General features: G+C 34.2%; 1 protein-coding gene across 8 annotated transcripts in view; it reads left to right on the forward strand.

Annotated features, from left to right (window-relative positions):
* The window catches only part of LOC149785302 (TNF receptor-associated factor 6-like), a 104241-nt gene extending 80781 nt beyond the window's left edge, over positions 1-23460 (forward strand). For all 8 annotated transcript variants that reach the window (XM_089979190.1, XM_089979191.1, XM_089979186.1 and 5 more), the window contains 2 exons: positions 16425-16502; positions 17304-23460. In XM_089979190.1, the coding sequence (XP_089835316.1) occupies positions 16425-16502; positions 17304-18527 (1302 nt within the window). In that variant the 3' untranslated portion in view covers positions 18528-23460. The remainder of the gene's footprint in view (positions 1-16424; positions 16503-17303) is intronic.
* Positions 23461-23766: the final 306 nt, after the last annotated feature.

Consider the following 23766-nt stretch of genomic DNA (forward strand, 5'->3'; position numbering starts at 1 on the left):
CCGTTCATGCCCAATAGCTCCTTATACCTTAATTTATTGCTGTACAATGCAAGCCTGATGGCTGCTTACACCTTAACTTACTACTGTACCATTCATGCCCAATAGCTCCTTATACCTTAATTTATTGCTGTACAATGCAAGCCTGATGGCTGCTTACACCTTAACTTACTACTGTACCATTCATGCCCAATAGCTCCTTATACCTTAATTTATTGCTGTACAATGCAAGCCTGATGGCTCCTTACACCTTAACTAGAATATCACCCAATCTTTCCATAATGCTGGTTAAATCAAAAATCTAGAATATCACCCAAATCTTTCTTAACACATTAACCCCTAGTGACGAGTTAATGTGGCAGGAGGTAGTAGCCTACTGCTGAGCTATGTAGCATCATGTTCATGCATGATACACTAAAATGGGTGGTATTAAAGAAAGGTAGACAGATGTAGCTCTACAATGATACCAAATAATCTGGAATATCTAGTTGCACTACAAACTACAGATAAAAAAAACCTCATTTTTTGGATCCGATTTTTTCTACCCAGACTTCACCAGTGGTTGGAATCCGATTTTGTGTCTGGGTTTTAGACTTTTTGGTTTCAGATCTAAGGCAAACCGGTATGAACTGCAAACAGACAGATGAACCTTTGCAAAACGGAGGATAAGATGGGCATTTGGAATAAAGAGTGGTCTCGATACAAAAATAATGGCTCCGTTTAGCAACAAAAAAAATCAACAAAAAAAAATCCAACTTTTTCCCTTCTGCTCATGCGCGAGTCAAATAGCCAATGAAAAATTATGTTTCTAACACAACTAGGCACTATGTTAGTGAAAGATCACCTGGGATTTGGTGTTTTCAGATCTATTCAGAAATAGCTTTCAAAATGTGTTTCCTACTCGATTTTCAGGCGAAAATGACAAAAACCTCCAGGGGTTAATGTGTTAATGCTGGTTATACCAATAGTCAAGAGCAGAGGTGAGCAAACCTTCCAAACCTTCCAGTGCAAGGCTGCATGCACAAATTTACACCTTGTCGCGGGCTGCATAGTTCATTAAGTAAAGTAATTAATATTTGAAATAGCAAAAACAAAAGGTTTTTCTAAATAACATTTAATTAATTTTCAGTTGTTAATATGTTGTTAATATTTGAAAACTTAAACTTAAACTTCAAAAGAAGCACATTTATTTGATAAACAGAGTAAAATAAACAGAGTCAGTGCGAATGATGACTTGTTCCTAGGTTGCATGAAAACCCTTGGCGCATGAAAACCCTTGGCGGGCCGCATAAAAGCCCTTGGCGGTCCGCATGCGGCCCATGGGCCTTAGTTTGCCCACCCCTGGTCTAGAGTATCACCTAATCTTTCTTTAATGCTGGTTATACCAATAATCTAGAAATCACCCAGTCTTCCCTTAATGCAGGTTATACTGGTAATCTAGAATATCACTCAATCTTACCTTAATGCTAGTTATACCAGTATTCTAGAATATCACCCAATCCTCCATTAATGCTAGTTATACTGGTAATCTAGAATACCACCCAACCTTTCCTTAATGCTGGTTATACAAATAATCTAGAATATTACCCAAATCTTCCTTAATGCTGGTTATGCCAATAATCTAGCATATCACCTAATCTTTCTTTAATGCTGGTTATACCAATAATCTAGAAATACCCAATCTTTCCTTAATCCTAGTTATACTGGTAATCTAGAATATCACCCAGTCTTACCTTAATGCTAGTTACACCAGTAATGTAGAATGTCACCCAATCCTCCATTAATGCTAGTTATACTGGCAATCTAGAATATCACCCAACCTTTCCTTAATGCTGGTTATACCAGTAATCTAGAATATCACCCAGTCTTCCCTTAATGCTAGTTATACCAATAATCTAGCATATCACCTAATCTTTGTTTAGTGCTGGTTATACCAATAATCTAGAAATCACCCAATCTTCCCTTAATGCTGGTTATACTGGTAATCTAAAATATCACCCAATCCTCCATTAATTCTAGTTATACTGGTAATCTAGAATATCAATCAACCGTTCCTTAATGCTGGTTATACCAATAATCTAGAAATCACCCAATCTTCCCTTAATGCTGGTTATACTAGTAATCTAGAATATCACCCAATCTTTCCTTAAGGCTAGTTATACCAGTTATCTAGAATATTACCCCTACTTTAAAGGTTGCCAAGATAAAATGACATATATGTACACCTGTTTATTTTTACTTCCTAGTTTATGCTAAATGTAAAAGTTAAATTCATTTAGGTAAGCATGGGTAGTTACATTCAGGTAAGGACTATTAGAGTGATATTTTTCTCAATTTGTTTCCTACTCTATTCATTCACACCAGGATAATATTTTGATATCTGCAATACTATGCCTACTTTAAAGAAACTTTAGCAGCATCCTGTTGAAGCAGGTTAGTGGTAGGTATGTATATATTTCTCAGGTGATACAGAGAAGATTAGGGAAAAGAAAATGTGTATTTTCAATTGCACTGGTTTTAAACTTAGGGTTGGTAAGTAGTTTATATATATATATATATATATATATATATATATATATATATATATATATATATATATATATATATAATGTACTAAGCTTCAAACAAATGGGCAAAACCAGCTCAGTCAGATGCACAAATCAATTTTTTTTTTTACCATGGGGGAAAAGGTGCTATGGTCAGCAATGAGAAACAGGAATGTTGGCTGACCAGAAGCACACATTTTCATTTGGGCCTTAATAAAATGGAAACTTGTATTGTTCATTTTGCAAAATTGTTTTTGGTTTTTTGTCCTACAGATGCCATAGCATGCTTTTTTAATTTCTTAGAGTTTTGATTTTTCACATTTCATGGAGGAATATATACATTTATTCTAAATAGGTATCATTTATTACAACTTCATTTAAAATAGTGTACAGCCAGATGTGGGATATATAATAGGTGTTATTTGACTTCTCATATGTCATAAAGTAATGTAGGTAGGATCTGCAATGGCTTAGGGGTTTATGTGCTGGATTGGCAACTGGAAGGCCACTGGTTTGAATCCTACCATTGGATCAACTAGGGTGAGCTTCCATGGTGGATCCCTTGGTAAGGCACTTTACTCGGTTACTTCAGCGCTAAATAACTTAGTTGTGCTGCATTGCTGTAAAACATCCATCCAAACCAAACATGAGGCCTGTTTTCAAAATATGTTTCTTGTACAGAAGAATGATATAGCAGTAGATGACATACATTATTTTTCATTTCCTAAAGTCCTAGCAATATCCATTTTTTTTGTTTAAATCCTGGTAAAATCCATTCATTCTACTTAATTTTATTTAAATCCTAGCAATAACCCATTCATTCTGCTTAAATCCCAGCAATATCCATTGATTCCGTATAAATTTCAGCAATATTCATTGATTCTATATAAACCTCAGCAATATCCATTCATTCTATTTAAGTCTCAACAGTATCCATTCATTCTATTTAAGTCTCAACAGTATCCATTCATTCTATTTAAATCCCAGCTTTCACTATATTGCCTTTCATTATACTGCTACCCCGATTATAATGCGGTTTTAGTTCTGAATTCATTTAAATGGGTCAAATTTCTTTTAATTGCTATTTAACTGACCGCTTTATTTTTGTACTTAGTTAATGAGAACTGATTATAATGATTTCACATGAAATAATCCATTTGTTTGTTTAACACACAGTAAGAACGGTCTTGTTAGAACATCCCTCAGTGTAAGGTTTCATCAATGCTTGTCACTTTTATGACTCGCATGATTAGTGTTATAAAGAGGGATCACCATAACTATTGAAGTCATACTTGCACTGTAGATACATCTTGGGATGTACATGTGATGCACTCCAAAACTAGGTTGCTTTGATTTTTGTTATAGGATTTATTAAAAACTGGTTAAAAATGATTATCAACTCTATAATGACAATACTTTTTCCACCAACATGTATTGGTATCATTCTTTCACTTAGGGGCCCCGAGTGGCCGAGTGGTCTAAAGCGCTCTTCGCTACGGATCACTGCCATCTCACCTCTGTCTGCGGCGGTTCGAGTCTAAGATTCAGCCAATGTGGGCATGTGAGAAAGCTTGCCAGTAGCTTCTCGTGGGTCGGTGGTTCTTTCCGGGGTTTTCCGGGTTCTTCCTCCACCATTAATACTGGCCGCCATGTATAGCCTATCGTGCTGAAAAATGGCGTTAAACCCCACAACAACAACAATCTTTCACTTATGGTGCATCATAGGATGGACATGTCACTCTGGGTCATCGTGACCTACTTTCCAATACAAATTCAACATTGTTTAAAATTTGTGATGATCATTACTGTCCTGGCTGCAACTTCAGTACTACAACAGGTTTGTACAACCTTGAAAAATCCATGAAAGATTTTGGCTTTTTTGTTGAAAAGTCCTTGAGTTTATCTTCAGTATTACTACAGGTTTGTACAACCTTGAAAAATGTATGAAAAGTTTTGGCTTTTTTGTTGACAAGTCCTTGAGTTTATCTTCAGTATTACTACAGGTTTGTACAACCTTGAAAAATGCATGAAAAGTTTTGGCTTTTTTGTTGACAAGTCCTTGAGTTTATCTTCAGTATTACTACAGGTTTGTACAACCTTGAAAAATGCATGAAAAGTTTTGGCTTTTTTATTGACAAGTCCTTGAGTTTATCTTCAGGAATACAGCATGTTAAAACTCCAAAATATACCACTATTTAAATTCAGAATGTTTGTCATTTATGTGATTTCCAAAACCAAAATACATGAAATGGGATAAAATTGGGTGGATCAAATGGCACATGACAGAGGCTGTTACCAGGTGAAGTGGTTTCATTTAGCAGTATGCTGATTAGTTGACTTTTCCTCTAAGTTTTAACCTCTTTTATGGAGTAAAAAAGAAGATAACATAATTGAGAATGTTCGATTTCCAAAGAATAAATACTCCTTGAAAAACAGCTCTCTTGGGCTGTACTAAACATGTTCCACATCTAATGATATCAGACCACCACTTTGTGTGAATCTTGTGATGAGCGTGTTGTTGTGCATGAAAACTGGGTCACTCTGACCTTCTTTCAAAATTTAATAAAAATTGGTTACAGTTATATCTCAATTCTAAATCCAGTATCTTTTCATATGTTCCTACCAAGCTTACTCCAGAAATGCATGTTAGAATGAAAACATATTACACATTAAAAAAGGGTCCCCATCCACTCTTCCCAGGATTTAGAACATTATTTAGCAAAAATTATGTCTGTGTTACCTTTAAGTGCCTTTTAACCCAGGGGTCTCAAACATGCAGCCTTAAATTTACTCCCTGCAGCCTGCAACCACAACCGGAATATGTAAATAAATAATAATGCAAATTTTTTTCTTCCTAGCCAGCCAGTTTTGCAAAAAATTTGATTGTTACATCATTTACTTGTTTCCAATATTTCAACTGGCTACCATTTATATGAGCACTTTCACTGTGTGAGAAGGTGTGAGTGATGATGCCGTCAGGCCAATGTACTAGTCCTCATGTGGCACTTGTGGTGATTTAAGCTTAAGATCCCTGTTTTAAAATGTTGCCACCAAACATGCACTATAGATGTATCTTAGGATTATGTGGTGTCATACACTTCAAGTGGGTTGATGGGATCTATTTTCTGTTGTTAATTGAATGCTCTTAAAGATGTTGACTTCCACTACAGAATTAGTGACACTTCACTGACAGTGCAGTGTTTGAAATAATGAATAAAGCAGTAATGAATTTATATGCATCTAAATGTTTATACATATATTTTTCTTGGAGAAACTAGATTTGTAAAAAAAATTTGCAGTGTGTAAAAACTTACCTGTTGTATTTTATTCTGTGAAATTACGTGTGAAAATACCTTAAAGTTATTTGTGAACAAGTTTGTAACTAGTGTATATGTATGCTTTTTAAAGTGCTTGTCATGTAAATTTTCACTGCTCACCAGTATATGTATCAATGTGCTTCATGGTATATTTAGCAACGTGTTTATTGGTATAAGAAGCAATGTGCTTACTGATATATTTAGCAATGTGCTTATTGGTATATTAATCATCTGCTTACTGCTATATTTAGCAATATTCTTTCCTGTATATTTAGCAATGTACACACTGTATATTTAGTAATATGTTTATTAATTGTTTTATGTCTAGTTAATCCTAAATGAAAATTATGCCAATCAGACAAACAATATGGCCACCACAGCATCCATCTTGAAAATCTTATCACTACTTTTCCTGAATGGATGTTCATATGAGCTTGGATTTTCAGTGAAAAATTATTATAATGTCCAGCTGATGCTAATGAAAATGATACCAATATGATGTCCAATATGGCAGCCATCTAGAAAGTCTTGTTATTGCTACACCTCCTAAACATCAAGTCATATTGACAATGGGTTTTCACCAGAAGACTTTTTATGATGTTGAGTTGATTCTAAATAAAAATGGTGCCAATCTGACATCGTTTATGACTGTGAGAGCAGTGATCTTGAAAATCTTGTTATTGCTACATTTCCAGCATGGATGGTAATATCAACATGGAGTTTTCATTGAAAAACTTGTTATGATGTCTTGTTGGTCTTAAATAAAAATGATGCCACAGCAGCCATATTTAAAATCTTATTGCTACTTCTCCCAAAAATTGTGCTGCTTGCATATCTAGTATGGCTGCCACAGCTGCCTTCTTGAGAATCTTGTTATCACTACTGTTCTTGAATGGATGGCCATAATTTTGCTAAAAGACTTCTTATGCTGTCTAGTTGCTCCAGAATAAAAATAGTGCCACTCAGACATCCAATATGGTCAACACAGTAGCCATCTTGAAATTCTGGGATTTTACTCAATAATATGCAAGGTCTAGTTGGTTCTAAAGATTCAAATGGTTCTGCTCTGCAATTCACATTTTGCATAGGGTTTGATTTTTAAAGAATAAGAATTTCCCAGGATTTCCTCACTTGTTATTCTGTTAATTAAAATAGACCCTGTATAGCTTAGACATTGCTTAAATATCTTCTAGTTTCCTTTATTTTAGTGTTTGAGTAGTACATGTAATTTGGGTTATAGAGTATACAGCTTGGCCATACTTCAGATGTGCAACTCTGATTAGACTGATAATTCCACTTTGTCATTTTTACTTCCTGGACTTTAAATTTAATTTGGAAAATAAAATGAGCCAATAACTTCTTTCCTTTTATGTATTTTATATATTGTATCAATCATTCACTGCACTTTCAGAAGCTAGTAGTGTATGATATGGCAAAATTAATTGTCCCGGTTTTAATAAATGCTAAAGTTAGTGTACTTTGGACTAGACCAGGCTAATTTTTCAAGCATGTGGGAGCTTCCATTTTATCAGTTGTCTGCTTTAGATCATACATAGTTTCCATTATAAATTACCAGATGTAAAGAAAGTTCAGTCACAGTACATAAAGGTAGCAGAGAGGTGTGCCAACATTCTCTCCATTTTTTGTTGCCATTGCAAACAACTTATACCAGTTCCTATCTCAAATTCACCTTATACCTGTTCCTATCTCAGAAGTATATAATAACTGTAGAGTGGTGCCATTTCTGTGTCTACAGATATCATTTTGTAATCACTGCATTGCAACTACAAGGTACATTCTCAAGGGAATTCATGGATTGTCCTTGTAGCACGCCAGATTGCACTTTACAATCCTGCATCACATGGATGACATAACCGGAGCAGTTATCGAAAATAATATTTTTCTCATAAAAATCTTGGGATGAATTTCCATTCCTGTGCCATTTTATTGTCTGGCTGGAAAGATAGGGAAAGAGAGTCTCCATCTTCATCGTCCTAAAGTAGCAGGAAGTTATAGAGGCTCATCTTGTGCTAGACTCCAAACCTAAAAGGTGCAGGTTAAAATCATACCATCAAATCAGCAGCGTTTGCATAGTGGTTAGTGTGATGGATTGTGACTGAAAGGGTGTAGGTTTGAGTCCTACCATTGGATCACACCTATGTTGGCTACCAAAGCACTTTACTTCAGTTGCTTAGGCAACTGAAGTAATCTGCTTGTGTTGATGTGCCTTAAAGCACCAAATCAAATCATTTATTGTAGAGTCCTAACTACATATGAGTGTTTTACTCACATTTTTTGCTCTGCTGGTCATTGACTGAAGAGCTTGTGGGATGGCCTGTTATCTCTCATTCATCTTCAGACACTTCTTTTAGTTGGCACAGGTTTGTTATAACTACTCCTTCCTAAACTTGTTGAGGATTCCAATGAAACTTTATACACCAAATGGAAATAGTGCTACACTGAGATCCAATATGGCCACCACAGCAGTCATCTTGAAATTCATGTTATTGCTACTCGTGAATGGATGGTCATGTCAGCATATGATTTTCACTAAATGATTCCTTATGATGTCGTGTTGGTCCTAAATGAAAATGGTTCCACTTGCACATCCATTATGGATGCCACAGTGGCTACCTTTAAATCTTGTTATCACTACTCCTGAATGGGTGCCCATATCAACATGGGGTTTTCATGAAAAAACTCTATCATGTCTAATTAGTTCTAAATGAAAATGGTAGTGATCTGACTGATATCTAATATGGCCACAGTGGCATTCATCTTTAAAATCTTGTCACTTCTCCACCTGAATGGAAAGTGTTATCAACATGGAAATTTATGATGTGTACTTAGTCCTCAATGAAAATGGTTCCACGCTTGAATGTCTGTTATGGCCACCACACCAGCATATAAAATAATTTTGTTATTGCTACACCTCCTGATTGGATGGTCATATCAGCATGAGGTTATACTAAATGATATTTTATGATGTCCAGTTGGTCCTAAATGAAAATGTTGATGATCTGGCATCCTATATGGCTACCACAGAAGCCATCTTGAAAATCTAGTTATTGCTACCGGTACTCCTGTTGAATGAAAAGTTGTATCATCATAATATTTTCTTCTTATGCTGTCTGGTTGATCTTAAATAAAAATTATGCCAGTTTGGTATTAAATATGGCTACCATAGTTGAAATCTTTTCACTACTTCTCCTAGATGGAAAGTTATATTGGATTCTCACTAGAAAACTTCTTATGATGTCAGAGTACTAAATCAAAATGGTGCCAGTCTGACATCCAGTATGGCTACCATGGCAATCATTTTGGAAATATTGTTATTGTTACTGCTCCTAAATTCATATCAATATGGGTTTTTTCCCCAGAAGACTAATTATTACATGTATCTAGTTGGTCTTTAATAAATATTGTGCCAATCTGATCTCAAATATGGAGGCCAAAATGAACATACTGAAAATCTTGTCTCAAATTCTCATGGATGGATTGTCACATTGACATGAGGTTTTCACCGATAGACCTTTTACAATACCTAGTTTTACCTAAATGTTGTTGTTGTTGTGGGGTTTAACGCCATGTTTCAGCACAATATAGGCTATACATGGCAGCCAGTATTAATGGTGGAAGAACAAACCCGGGAAAACCCCAGAAAGAACTACCGACCCACGATAAGCTACTGGCAAGTTTTCTCACTTACCCACACAGGCCGAACCCGAGAAGCAAACCCACGCAGACAGAGGTGAGATGGCAGTGATCCATAACAGTGAGCACTTTAGACCACTCGGCCACTCTGGGCCCCATTACCTAAATGAAAACTGGGGAAAATCTTATATCTGATATGGCTGCCATAGTGGCTAATTTGAAAATTGTATCACTCAAGAATATCAGGGATTGTTTTCAACAGTCAGCAGTTTAAAAGAAGAAATGGTCTTATCTTGAATTCATGGAAATTCTTTTTGAACAGTAGAGCATCAGTCCCTTCTAGGGACTCTTGTTCTGAATTGTATCTAATGAATATACTTCACTTCAAGTATTATGTAAAATAGAAATTTTATTTTACTGTGTAATGATCCTTTGAATATGACACACCATCTACAAAAAAAGATAAGTTTAAAGCAAGTAAACACTAGGCACCAGCTTAGAATTTATCTGAAAGTACATGTATACACAACTGTAGTTTTCATACTTTTTATCGGCATATTTGATCTGTCAATTCCTGCCTTTCATCCCGATAAATAAATGTGACACAAAAACAAAATATTACATGTACATTTCTCTCAATGAAAGAATGCTGCTATGCCAGTATTGCACCAACCTCTATGGCTGAGATTAAGTAAGCAATGAAAAGACGTTCATTTTATTGGAGAAAAATATTTTTACTAAAAGATTGATTAGCTAAGTTTTCTTTTGATTACCTGCTTATCTGATTATATAATTTTGCGATCCATTACTGGTGTACATTAAAATATACATTTAAACTAATTCATCACTGAAAATGATGTAAATATACTGGATTCTGCTGAATGCACTAGAACAAATAGTTTGTTGATACCAACACCCTACAATGTTCAATATATGTGTATATTTAAAATTTAGGAAATCAAACAGTGTTCTCATAGGCACGGTAAATTTAATACTGCAAATTAACAAAAAATCACTAACATGAATTGTTTTAAAAATTAAGTAAGCACAAGTATAAATATCAAACAGTTTTCACAAACAATTGTCATAAACCAGAGTTCACAGATTCATGAACTTAGTACTGTATTAATATGTACCTGTACCAGATTCATGAACTTAGTACTGTATTAATATGTACCAGATTCATGAAGTTAGTACTGTATTAATATGTACCAGATTCGTGAACTTAGTACTGTATTAATATGTACCAGATTCATGAACTTAGTACTTACTGTATTAATATGTACCAGATTCATGAACTTAGTACTGTATTAAAATGTACCAGATTCACAAACTTAATGCTGTATTAATATGTACCAGATTCATGAACTTAGTACTGTATTAATATGTACCAGATTCATGAACTTAGTACTGTATTAATATGTACCAGATTCATTAACTTAATACTGTATTAGTATGTACCAGACTCATGAACTTAGTACTGTATTAATATGTACCAGATTCATGAACTTAGTACTGTATTAATATGTACCAGATTCATTAACTTAATACTGTATTAGTATGTACCAGACTCATGAACTTAGTACTGTATTAATATGTACCAGATTCATTAATTTAATACTGTATTAGTATGTACCAGATTCATGAACTTAGTACTTACTGTATTAATATGTACCAGATTCATGAACCTAGAACTGTATTAATATGTACCAGATTCATGAAGTTAGTACTGTATTAATATGTACCTGTACCAGATTCATGAACTTGGTACTGTATTAATATGTACCAGATTCATGAACTTAGTACTGTATTAATATGTACCAGATTCATGAACTTAGTACTGTATTAATATGTACCTGTACCAGATTCATGAACTTGGTACTGTATTAATATGTACCAGATTCATGAACTTAGTACTGTATTAATATGTACCAGATTCATGAACTTAGTACTGTATTAATATGTACCAAATTCATGAACTTAGTACTGTATTAATATGTACCAGATTCATGAACTTAGTACTGTATTAATATATACCAGATTCATTAACTTAATACTATATTAATATGTACCAGATTCATGAACTTAGTACTTACTGTATTAATATGTACCAGATTCATGAATTTAGTACTTACTGTATTAATATGTACCAGATTCATGAACTTAGTACTGTATTACTATGTACCAGATTCATGAACTTAGTACTCTATTAATATGTACCAGATTCATGAACTTAGTACTGTATTAAAATGTACCAGATTCATGAACTTAATACTGTATTAATATATACCAGATTCATGAAGTTAGTACTGTATTAATATGTACCTGTACCAGATTCATGAAGTTAGTACTGTATTAATATGTACCTGTACCAGATTCATGAAGTTAGTACTGTATTAATATGTACCAGATTCATGAAGTTAGTACTGTATTAATATGTACCAGATTCATGAACTTAGTACTGTATTAATATATACCAGATTCATTAACTTAATACTATATTAATATGTACCAGATTCATGAACTTAGTACTTACTGTATTAATATGTACCAGATTCATGAACTTAGTACTGTTTTAATATGTACCAGATTCATGAACTTAGTACTGTATTAAAATGTACCAGATTCATGAACTTAGTACTGTATTAATATATACCAGATTCATTAACTTAATACTGTATTAATATGTACCAGATTCATGAACTTAGTACTTACTGTAATAATATGTACCAGATTCATGAACTTAGTACTGTATTACTATGGACCAGATTCATGAACTTAGTACTCTATTAATATGGACCAGATTCATGAACTTAGTACTGTATTAAAATGTACCAGATTCATGAACTTAATACTGTATTAATATATACCAGATTCATGAAGTTAGTACTGTATTAATATGTACCTGTACCAGATTCATGAAGTTAGTACTGTATTAATATGTACCAGATTCATGAAGTTAGTACTGTATTAATATGTACCAGATTCATGAAGTTAGTACTGTATTAATATGTACCAGATTCATGAAGTTAATACTGTATTAATATGTACCAGATTCGTGAACTTAGTACTGTATTAATATGTACCAGATTCATGAACTTAGTACTGTATTAAAATGTACCAGATTCATGAACTTAGTACTGTATTAATATGTACCAGATTCATGAAGTTAGTACTGTATTAATATGTACCAGATTCATGAAGTTAGTACTGTATTAATATGTACCAGATTCATGAAGTTAATACTGTATTAATATGTACCAGATTCGTGAACTTAGTACTGTATTAATATGTACCAGATTCATGAACTTAGTACTGTATTAAAATGTACCAGATTCACGAACTTAATGCTGTATTAATATGTACCAGATTTATGAACTTAGTACTGTATTAATATGTACCAGATTCATGAACTTAGATTCATGAACTTAGTACTGTATTAATATGTACCAGATTTATGAACTTAGTACTGTATTAATATATACCAGATTCATTAACTTAATACTGTATTAATATGTACCAGATTCATGAACTTAGTACTTACTGTATTGATATATACCAGATTCATGAACTTAGTACTGTATTAATATGTACCAGATTCATGAAGTTAGTACTGTATTAATATGTACCAGATTCATGAACTTAGTACTGTATTAATATGTACCAGATTCATGAACTTAGTACTGTATTAAAATGTACCAGATTCATGAACTTAATACTGTATTAATATATACCAGATTCATGAAGTTAGTACTGTATTAATATGTACCTGTACCAGATTCATGAAGTTAGTACTGTATTAATATGTACCAGATTCATGAACTTAGTACTGTATTAATATGTACCAGATTCATGAACTTAGTACTATATTAATATGGACCAGATTCATGAACTTAGTACTTACTGTATTAATATATACCAGATTCATGAACTTAGTACTGTATTAATATGTACCAGATTCATGAACTTAGTACTGTATTATTATGTACCAGATTCATGAACTTAGTACTGTATTAATATATACCAGATTCATGAACTTAGTACTATATTAATATGTACCAGATTCATGAACTTAGTACTGTATTAATATGTACCAGATTCATGAACTTAGTACTTACTGTATTAATATATACCAGATTCATGAACTTAGTACTGTATTATTATGTACCAGATTCATGAACTTAGTACTGTATTAATATATACCAGATTCATGAACTTAGTACTGTATTAATATATACCAGATTCATGAACTTAGTACTGTATTAATATGTACCAGATTCATGAACTTAGTACTGTATTATTATGTACCAGATTCATGAACTTAGTACTGTATTAATATATACCAGATTCATGAACTTAGTACTGTATTAATATGCACCAGATTCATTAACTTAATAATGTATTAATATGTACCAGTCTTAAACTGGAATCAATATCTAAGGCCAGTTGTAAAGTCCAAAAAAGGAAGTGTTGTAAAATTAATTCTAAATACAAATATATATCAGAAGTAAACCTAGTTGTGAATTAATGTTTTTTTCTGGTACTCAGATCTGTTCATTCCTTGGAAAGATATTGAATGAAAGGTACATTTGTTAAATATAATACAAGAAAATGATTTTATTGCAGAAATAACCCTACAATCCTTTTGAAGCCAGTGTAATGTTATTAGAAGGTTACACACATACACACACACACAAACACACACACACACATGCCATCAACCCCCTCTCCACCATTCATCTTACATCAGAAATTAACTCGATTATTTTTCCCATATTTTATCTTTTATTTAGCCATGCCCCTGAAGTTCAAGGTCATGGCAATGCAAAAAGTGATTTTGTAACTATTGCTAGGGAGGCAACTCCATGTAAAATTTTGATTGAGAATATCCAAAGGAATTTCTGCCAATTTTTTCAAATTGTCTAGAGGTCTTCCACCTGGTTACTAATGAAGCCACACCATCACTTAGGATGTAACCCTGGGTAGAATTTTGCTAGAGTATGTCCAATTGCAAAATTGCATCCATGGTATGGCTTTCACAGCACCCAGGTGGAAAACTTATTTTTCATCTCCATAAAAATGTTACTTAGGAGATATCTATAACAATGGTGTAGCTGACATTTGCTGACTTCTCCATAACAGTTGAGTTGATTTGAAGTGAACTTTTCAGAAATGTTCCTTTGGAGATCATGTAGTAAAATTATTCCAAGGATACTTCACTATCATGAGTGTCTCTTCCATAGCATCCAGGTGAAAAACTTGTTTTTAATAACTTCAGAATAGCTTAGCCAATTTGGATCAAGATTGGCAGAAATGTCCCTTGGAGTATTCTCATCCAAATGTTTGTGCAGTGTGGCTTCCAGTGCATTGGCATGACTTCATAGTAACAAAGTGGAAAGGTGTAGCTTCCCGTGCATTGGCATGACTTCATAATAACAAAGTGGAAAGGTGTGGCTTCCCGTGCATTGGCATGACTTCATAGTAACAAAGTGGAAAGGTGTGGCTTCCCGTGCATTGGCATGACTTCATAGTAACAAAGTGGAAAGATGTAGCTTCCCGTGCATTGGCATGACTTCATAGTAACAAAGTGGAAAGTCTATTCATTACATCTACAAGAAACAGGCTTGTTAAGCTTAAGTTACATCAAGAGAGTTTGATTCTGCTGGAGAATATAGGTTTACTAACTGATATAAATAAACATGATAAAGGTTACAGACATTACTTCTCAAGAATCTTCCATCATATAACTTTTAGCTAGGTTAGCGATATCAGGCCAGCCTGGGTGTCTTGTTAGACCCTGAAATATGTTTTACACAATCAATCTAGGAAAATCATGACTGGTTTTTTTTTTGACTGTGTATTCTTATAAAGATTTTGCAAATATAGTGGTCACTTGCAGTAAGAAACTATCTGTGGTTGATGTGAATAGGTTATCATTTTGGTCCATTCTAGAATGCATGACTGCATGATTCATGCTAATTTTGAACAAATCACACCAAAATATCAACTGAAAATCATGCACATTTTCAAGCCCAGTCTTTATTTCTTCATTAAATCTCTCCAATATTATTTTAAAAAATCACCCCATTCTTTTTAGCTCTACTAGTCATATGCCAGAAGAGCTTCTGGGATGGCTTGTTGATTGTTGTCAAGTGTCCTATGTTCTTCCATTTGTATCCATTTGTTTGTACAAGTTTTTGTCACTACTTCTCCTTAACTATATAGAGCATTGCCATGAAAAACACACAGCTTCATCCCAGAGTCAAGTTGGTCCTAGATAAAAGTGGTTCTGATCATATAAAAATTCTTGAAAATCTTATCACTACTCCTAGATGGAAAGTCATGTCAGCGTTGGGTTTTCACCAGAAGAATTGTAGTTTCATAGTTGGTGTTAGATGAAAATGGCGCCAGTATGGCTACCATGGCCACCATCTTGAAAATGCTATCACTGTCACTGATTTACCTGAATGGATGGTCCTATCAGCATGAGGTTTTCACCAGAAGTCTTCTGAAGGTGTCTAGTTCATCTTACATCCAATATGGCCACCACAGTGATTAATTTTAATATAAGAGAGGGTTTGAACACTTGGCAGTTAAAAAGAAGAAATGATCTTATCCTGAATTCCTAAAAATTCTTTGGAAGTAGAGCATCAGTCCCTTTGAGGGATCCTTGTTTTCAAATGGAGATTGGAATTTCCTCCTAAATCCTAAGTTCTAGGATAGACAATGCTTTATAATGAAACATTTTTATAATAAAGTGTTCTTTTTATGTTTAATTGCTCTACTGGGTCAAATGTACACCCCAAGCAATTATTAATAAATTATACAAACATTACAGACAAGTTTGGTTAAAAGTATTGACCTTTATTTTGACTGACTGTAAAATATTCTGTTTGATTTTCAATTACAGTTGGAAAGACATAAAAGGCTTGAGTGCTCCAATGTAGTAATACAGTGCGAGTTTAGGTTTCTTGGCTGTCAAGCAGAGGTAAGAATCTAACATCAACTTATAATTAGCTTTGCATTGTGGATAATGTGGTGGTAATGAGCTTACTTTGCATGTCTGCAGTCTTGAATATGACCCTTTATTACTGCACGGTCAGGGTGCATGGTTGCCCATCCAAGCTTAGTGGGTAATTCTGGGTTTTCTAGTTTTCAGGTTTCCTCCACGTTAAAGAGCACCTCACACCATCACCATAGCAATGGTATAGGGAGGATTGAGTGTTCATTTGGTAGGAAACTTCCGAGTTGAATACAATCTGTCAGTGACATTTTATTTTTCAACCAGTTACATGTATTTCATGTCTTATAAGCACAAATGTGGAATAATATTATTGCAAAGTCTCTTAGTTACTTATTGCAAAGTCTCTTAGTTACTAAGTGACATTGCTATATTACATCACTTTGAGAGTAAATCTGTGTTACTCAGTGACTTTACTGTGTGACAGTACTTTTTTTGGTGTCATTGTTATTCAGTGAATTGCTATGACATGTGGTGTTGCCACAATGCCTTACTGACATTGTTATGTGACAACGTTGTGTTGTGTCAGTTTGAATTGTGTTGTCACACAGAGTTGCTGAGTGACAACACTGTGACATCAATTTGTGTTGTTTTACAGTGCAAGTTACTTCATGACATCACTATGTAATATCACCGAGTTAATTAGTGACATTGCTATTTGACATCACTTTGTGTTATGTCAGAGTGTGACATGCAAGACTGTGGGATAACATTATGACGCTAATAAATGAGAACAATCTTTGATAAAATATTTAATGTGTCTTCCAGATGACCCGAATGAAGATGTCCCAGCATCAGTCTCAGGCAATGGTTTACCATATCAGTCTAATTGGACGAGGTCTTTATGAGCTCTATCGGAAGTTTTCCTTTATTCATGCTTCATCATCACAAGGACAACCCAGGCAATTATGGAATCCATCCTCTCTGGGGTATCAGCCAGGAGAGCTCTCTGGAATCCCCCATTCAGATGTCACTCGTAGTCTGGATGAACGCATGGACAAAGGCAATACAATTTCTAGTTTGCCATCCACTTTACAAAGTGTTCACCAGCTTCAGACACTGTTTGAAAACATGCAACTACAAATGTCATCAGTGGTATCATTCCCATCTACCTCGCAACAACAGGATGAAGTCCCTGATCAGTCTGATGTGACAGTGTTGCAAGGTCAGGGTAACGAGCAGCAAGGTCAAGAGCAACAGGATGTGCAGTCAGTGTATAAGAGAACATTATCTGATGCCCAGCATCCGAGTACAAGGACCCAAGAAGGATCAGAACTCAGTTTTATGTCCAAGCCTTCCACACATAAGGATAATGAGGGTGTTGATGGCCTTTCTTTTTGTGACCCACAGTACATATCCTTCAAGGCCCAAAATGATTATCAGGATGAGAGTTTGGCACGACATGACCAACAGATCATGTTTCTGCGAGACAGAAATGAATACTTGGAGAGAGCCAACAAAGATATGAAGATAAAAATAAAACAGTTAGAAAATACAGTTAATGAATTTGAAGGACGATTCGGAAATGGAGAGTTTATCTGGAGGATTAAAAATTACGCAAAATTACGAGATGAAGCAATAATTGGTGATAATACTGCAATACATAGTCCTCCCTTCTTTTCCAGTTGCTATGGATACAAGTTGTGTATTCGTGTGAATTTAAATGGTGTTGACTCTGCCAAAGGGACTCATCTTTCAATATTTATTCACTTTATGCAGGGAGAAAATGATGATTGCTTAGACTGGCCATTTTCCGGGAGAATAATTCTTTCTGTATTAGATCAGAATCCAATTTGTGAAATGCGAAGAAATGTATCAGAGACACTTGCATCAAAGCCAAACCTTGCTGCATTTCAGCGACCCACATCTCAGAGAAACCACAAAGGCTTTGGATATATGGAGTTTCTGCCTTTGAGTGTTGTCAGTGCCCCAATGTCTACATATGTAAAAAATGACACTTTGTTGATAAAAGCAAAGGTTATTTCATCATAAATTGAGTGAACATTTATTTTCAATACCATGCTTGTAGGTAGAAAAAAATGTAAACCAGTGGGAAGTTATGGTGATGTCAGGAACAAAGTTTGCTGATTCCCTGTTTTTTCTGAGGTCTTGAATATTTTTTCATTCCTCTCCCCTCGCCCCCTTTCTTCTTGTCCACACGTGTGAGAGATTGTGCTCTCTTACCAGATGCACATAATTATCTGAATTTTAGATAAGTTTTATCTGTGTGATAAATAAGGTCATGGGTTAAGTGATTATTTGCCACTGATGCTCCTTTCATCACATTCTCAGTTTTAACAAATGCATCTGAAATGCTGCTTAGTAAAGATTGCTGCATAAAAAATGGCTTCTCGTGTTTGAGAGAAATCATCACCATGTGTTTGGTTATGATGAATCAAGAAATATCTCAAAGACCAAGAGTTGTGTCAGGGACTCTTCAAGCAGACACACCCACGGACGAAGACAATATGTTATTCATCATGCCTACCATCATAGTCAGTTTGAAATTCTCTAGTATAAAGTGTACACTAACACTGAGAGCAGGAGTTTACAATATTTCTATATCATTATCAACTAAGGCTATGTTTAATTATGTGGGTTTTAACATAGTATTTGCACATTTTCCCCACTTCATTGAACAATCTGAGATATCAAGGAATTGTAGATTACATTCAGGTATTTTTAACAAACTGTTCAGTCTCTGTATATTTATTAACAACCAAATATTGTATTTCTTTCTTATAAGAATTTCTGTAGCCACATTTAGTTTAGTGATATTCTTTAATAGAAATGAACTTTAACATCATTACATCAGATACCATATTTAACATGTGTAACAAATGTTGAGTAGCAGACAGTATTGTCTCAGATCCACTTTTTCATAATGTATCAGCAGATCGGACCTGGAAGTCATATGTTGTATCATAATACATCAGCAGATTAGATCATGAAATTATATGCTACCCCATAGCGTGTGAGCAGATCTGACATGAAAATCATGTGTTGTCCCATAATGCATCAGCAGATACAACATGGAAACCATATATTGTCCCATAATGTCTCAGCATTCAGACTTGGAAATCACGTGTTGTCCCATAATGCATCAGCAGATACAACATGGAAACCATATATTGTCCCATAATGTCTCAGCATTCAGACTTGGAAATCACGTGCTGTCCCATAATGCATGCATCAGCAGGTTAGACCTGGAAATCATAAAACTGAGTTTTAACTTAGATTTTGTTTTAACTAGTCACAAACAACAGTTTATTTGAAAGGTTGTTTATGACTGGCTAATATTGAAATCTCATTCTCAGACTCAGCCGAGTCTTCAGACCAGGATCTGTGCTTTTCATTCAGTTTATGACTTCATGTGAACAGAATAGATCCTGATATGTCCGTATATTTTGGGATAGAAAATCTGAGTTTATTGGGGACATTTTATACACATGTAAATAAAGTACTTGACTGTACTCAAATCATCTTATTCATGACAAATGTCCAAATTATCACAGCTTATGTGTGTATTCATCAGTCTTCAGAATAGTCTGGAATGAGTGATATGTCCAATGGTGGACAAACAAAACTTATATACTAGGTGTTCAGACTTTTGTGTATTAAATATGGCTTTATAAATATGTTCACCAACTGCCAGCTGTTTTATGAGACTTAAGTATATCAAAATATGTTGGGGTTTTTTAAAACAAAATTTCAGGTTATGTTTTACTGTATAATAAATGTGAATGCTTGGATATTAAAATTTGTATTATTTCAGCCTTAAAAGTTTGCTACATATTTTTTATATTTAATTATTGAGTCAATGTTTGCCGTAAAACTATGGCCTGGTTTCTTTTTAAAAAGGTAAACAAAAATGATTTCACTTACCATATATACTCGCCTATAAGTCAAGTGAAACAGCAAACAACAAAGATCCTGATCTCCCAGTACATTATGCAGTGGCATGTCTGGGTCTGTGCAGATTGCTGTTGGACTCATAAGCAAGTATATATGTTATCATGAACATGTTCAGCGTTCAGTGTAGTAACAGTAAAGTGCAGGTCGTCTTAAAATCAAAGAATAGATTTTTGAAAGATTTTCCAAACTTTTAATTCCAATGATGTGACATTTTCTTGGTTGGTAGTCTCATTTGATAGGAATATAGGGGTAACCCTCCCTTCAAATCATCAAGTCCTCTATTCTCTCCAACCTACTCCTTGTCACCTCCGGTTTGTCACTGATATTTATCTGTCACTAACCTCTTCCTCTCAGACCTAACCTCTCCTTGCACGCCATTCCTTCTATTGTCCCAAACCTCTTTCCATATGTCCCCTACCTCCTCCCCATCAGGATTCAGAACTGGTTCAGATAAATGGGAGAGGTGGCATGTTGCCGGTTATATAAATGTCATTTAATGAAATTAAGACCTAGGCAATGTACTTCGGGACTCAGGATCAATGATAAACTGTCAGGATAATGTGACTGGGTGGGACATCATGCTACGTGTCTGTGGCATGTTGCCCCAGTGCTAGACATCACTATAAACTGCCACACTGCAGACATCGTAGCAATATGACTGAAAATTTTTTTAAAAGCTACATTAAAAATCCTAATCACACGCACATAATCACACAAAAACCCAATTAAAATATCCCATTACCACCAAAAGTTTTTAAAATCCATAACTATTACCTTTGTGACCGACAAAAGGAATCTGAAAAGTAAATATTTAATTTCAGGAATAAAGTTATTATGCAGTTCAATCTACATGTAGTCAATCAATTAAAGACGTGCTTCATATTCCATGGTTGCAACATGTTGTTTGAAAACTTCAATATTACAATTTAAAGATTTATTAATATAGATGAGAACATGCATTGTTCTAAACCAGTTCAGTGTGCATGTTTGTGTGATTTGCATTTTTAACATAGCTTTAAAAAAATTCAGTCATATCGCTACAATGTCTGCAGTGTGGCAGTTTATAGTGATGTCTAACACTGGGACATCATGCCGCAGACATGTAGCATGATGTCCCACCCAGTCACATTATCCTGACACCAGGCCGACCAGTCCTAACACTTAACTTCTTAATGCTGAACTCCAAATGAGGCAGCTGTTAGTACCATTTTTATAAGTTTTTGGTATGACTCGGCCGAGAATCAAACGTGACCTCCCGCATTTGAGGTGGACTCTCTAACCGCTAGGTCAAACCAATTCAGTAAGCTATTATCAAGGTTTCAATCAAATCGAGGAAGATGGGAGCAAAGTTTCAAGATTTGAAGATATCATTATAAACTAAAAATACTGACATGTTCACTGCTGTATTCGCCATTTCAACAAGACGTTATCAAAACCCACTGATTTCAAAATAGATATGGTTTTTTGATATTTACAAACATTTCACTTATAATTTTAATACATAACAATATGAAAAACATACAAATGAAGTCCTTGATTATTTGTCTAATTTTAGATCAATGAAAAACCATTAGTCAAGTGGCATTGCAAATTCCTTACAACACAGAGTAGTGCATCATTATTACTTTAACAGTGGGTTTGTCTTTTGAGAAACACATTTTCATACTTTTAAATATTTATTTAATATCACATATCATTTTTAAATCATTATCATTTATAATCTATTGAATTTCACAAGACAGCTGATGCATGTTAATCTAGTGAACTTCAATGAGTGAAGTGAGTGTTGCCGTTTAAAAACCATTAAAATCGTTAATTATAGATTGTAAGTCCTGCTTGTCCAAGTTTCTTTTATCCAGGCTTTTCAAACTTATGCTAATTGAAAAGCTTATTTTTCAATCATTACCATTTGTAAACTAATGCTGCCAAGAAGACATTTTAAATTGGATTCTTCTGTGATAATTCGAGGGGTAAGATTGTACAGAAAATTCAGGGAAGTATAAAACCAAGACAGAGCTGTCATTTTCATTAGTATGTGATGTAGAGGATATAAATTAATATTGATCTTTTAATAACTTATTCATAAAATAGAACAATAATCATACTACATGAAGATAAACAATAGGTGTATGACACATTTAACTTTCCTTGTCATTTTTGTGCACTAGAAGATGTGTGGGATTTAAAATCAGCAGAATACATTTTTTTAAATAAATCCAATATGGAAAGCAAGAGAAAAACGAAAGACATTATTTTGTACATGCAGTCTAGGGATATTATTAAAGCAGAAGGCATCAAAGAATTTGGTTACCACATCAGGATGGCCTATAATGACAAAAAGTAACCTTTTAAACAGTTTGACATCAATAAAATAATTTATGCACATTTTAATTGGCTTCATTTATAATGTTATTTTTTATTCAAGATATCACAATTATGTCCAATTTATCCACTCTGTGCCTCACACATTACTTGTAACTGCTTATGTTAGTTCTGATAATGTCTGCGGTGTTTTGTTGGTAATAACAAAAAGACTGTTTAACTTTTTCTTTTATGATGGTCAGTGAAGACTCTTTGCTGAACAAAAGTTAGTTTGTAAACAGTCCATTTGTAAAAAAACTAATAATTCAATTTATAAAAGCAAATGTATGTATTAGGAGTTGGTATACTTATTTAAGTTGTCAAAGGTCCCATTTAGTTGGTCTTTTATGCAAATTTTAACCAATTACTGAAGTAATGTCGGTAAAGCTCAGATAAATGTGTACAAGTACCATATAACTAGTCTGTACAGTATTACATGTAGTTTGACTCGTACCGTCTTTTGAAGTATATTCTTTGTAGCATATAAACAGAAGTACCAGTATGCGAGCATGAATTCTTCAACATGCCACATAACATGGTATCGGCAGATAGTTTTTGTATATAGTTTATTTGATGACATTAATTATATGTATTGTAGTGTTGACTGTTTATAGATATCCATCAGTTTGTTAATAAAGAATGTACTAATTGAGGTATTACAATTATTTTCTCAAAATATTTTTTAAAATGTCTATTAACTGAATCCAATAATTTTGATGTTGCTAAGAGTGAGAGTGGTGTATGGGCAGACATACACTTGTGCTATTTTCTTTAAAGAAAGTTCTGAATATTGTTTCATTTACTAATGCTTTAAATGTACATTGCAATTGGGGTCCCGAGTGGTCTAAAGCGCTCTTCATTACGGATCACTGGCATCTCACGTATTTAAGGAAATTTCAATCAATGAAGATGTCACACCTAGTGGAGGTAGTACCTTAATACATAAATACCCATT

Source organism: Sinohyriopsis cumingii, chromosome 13 (genome assembly GCF_028554795.1).
Source record: "Sinohyriopsis cumingii isolate HCF-2022 chromosome 13, ASM2855479v2, whole genome shotgun sequence".
Lineage (NCBI taxonomy): Eukaryota > Metazoa > Mollusca > Bivalvia > Unionida > Unionidae > Sinohyriopsis > Sinohyriopsis cumingii.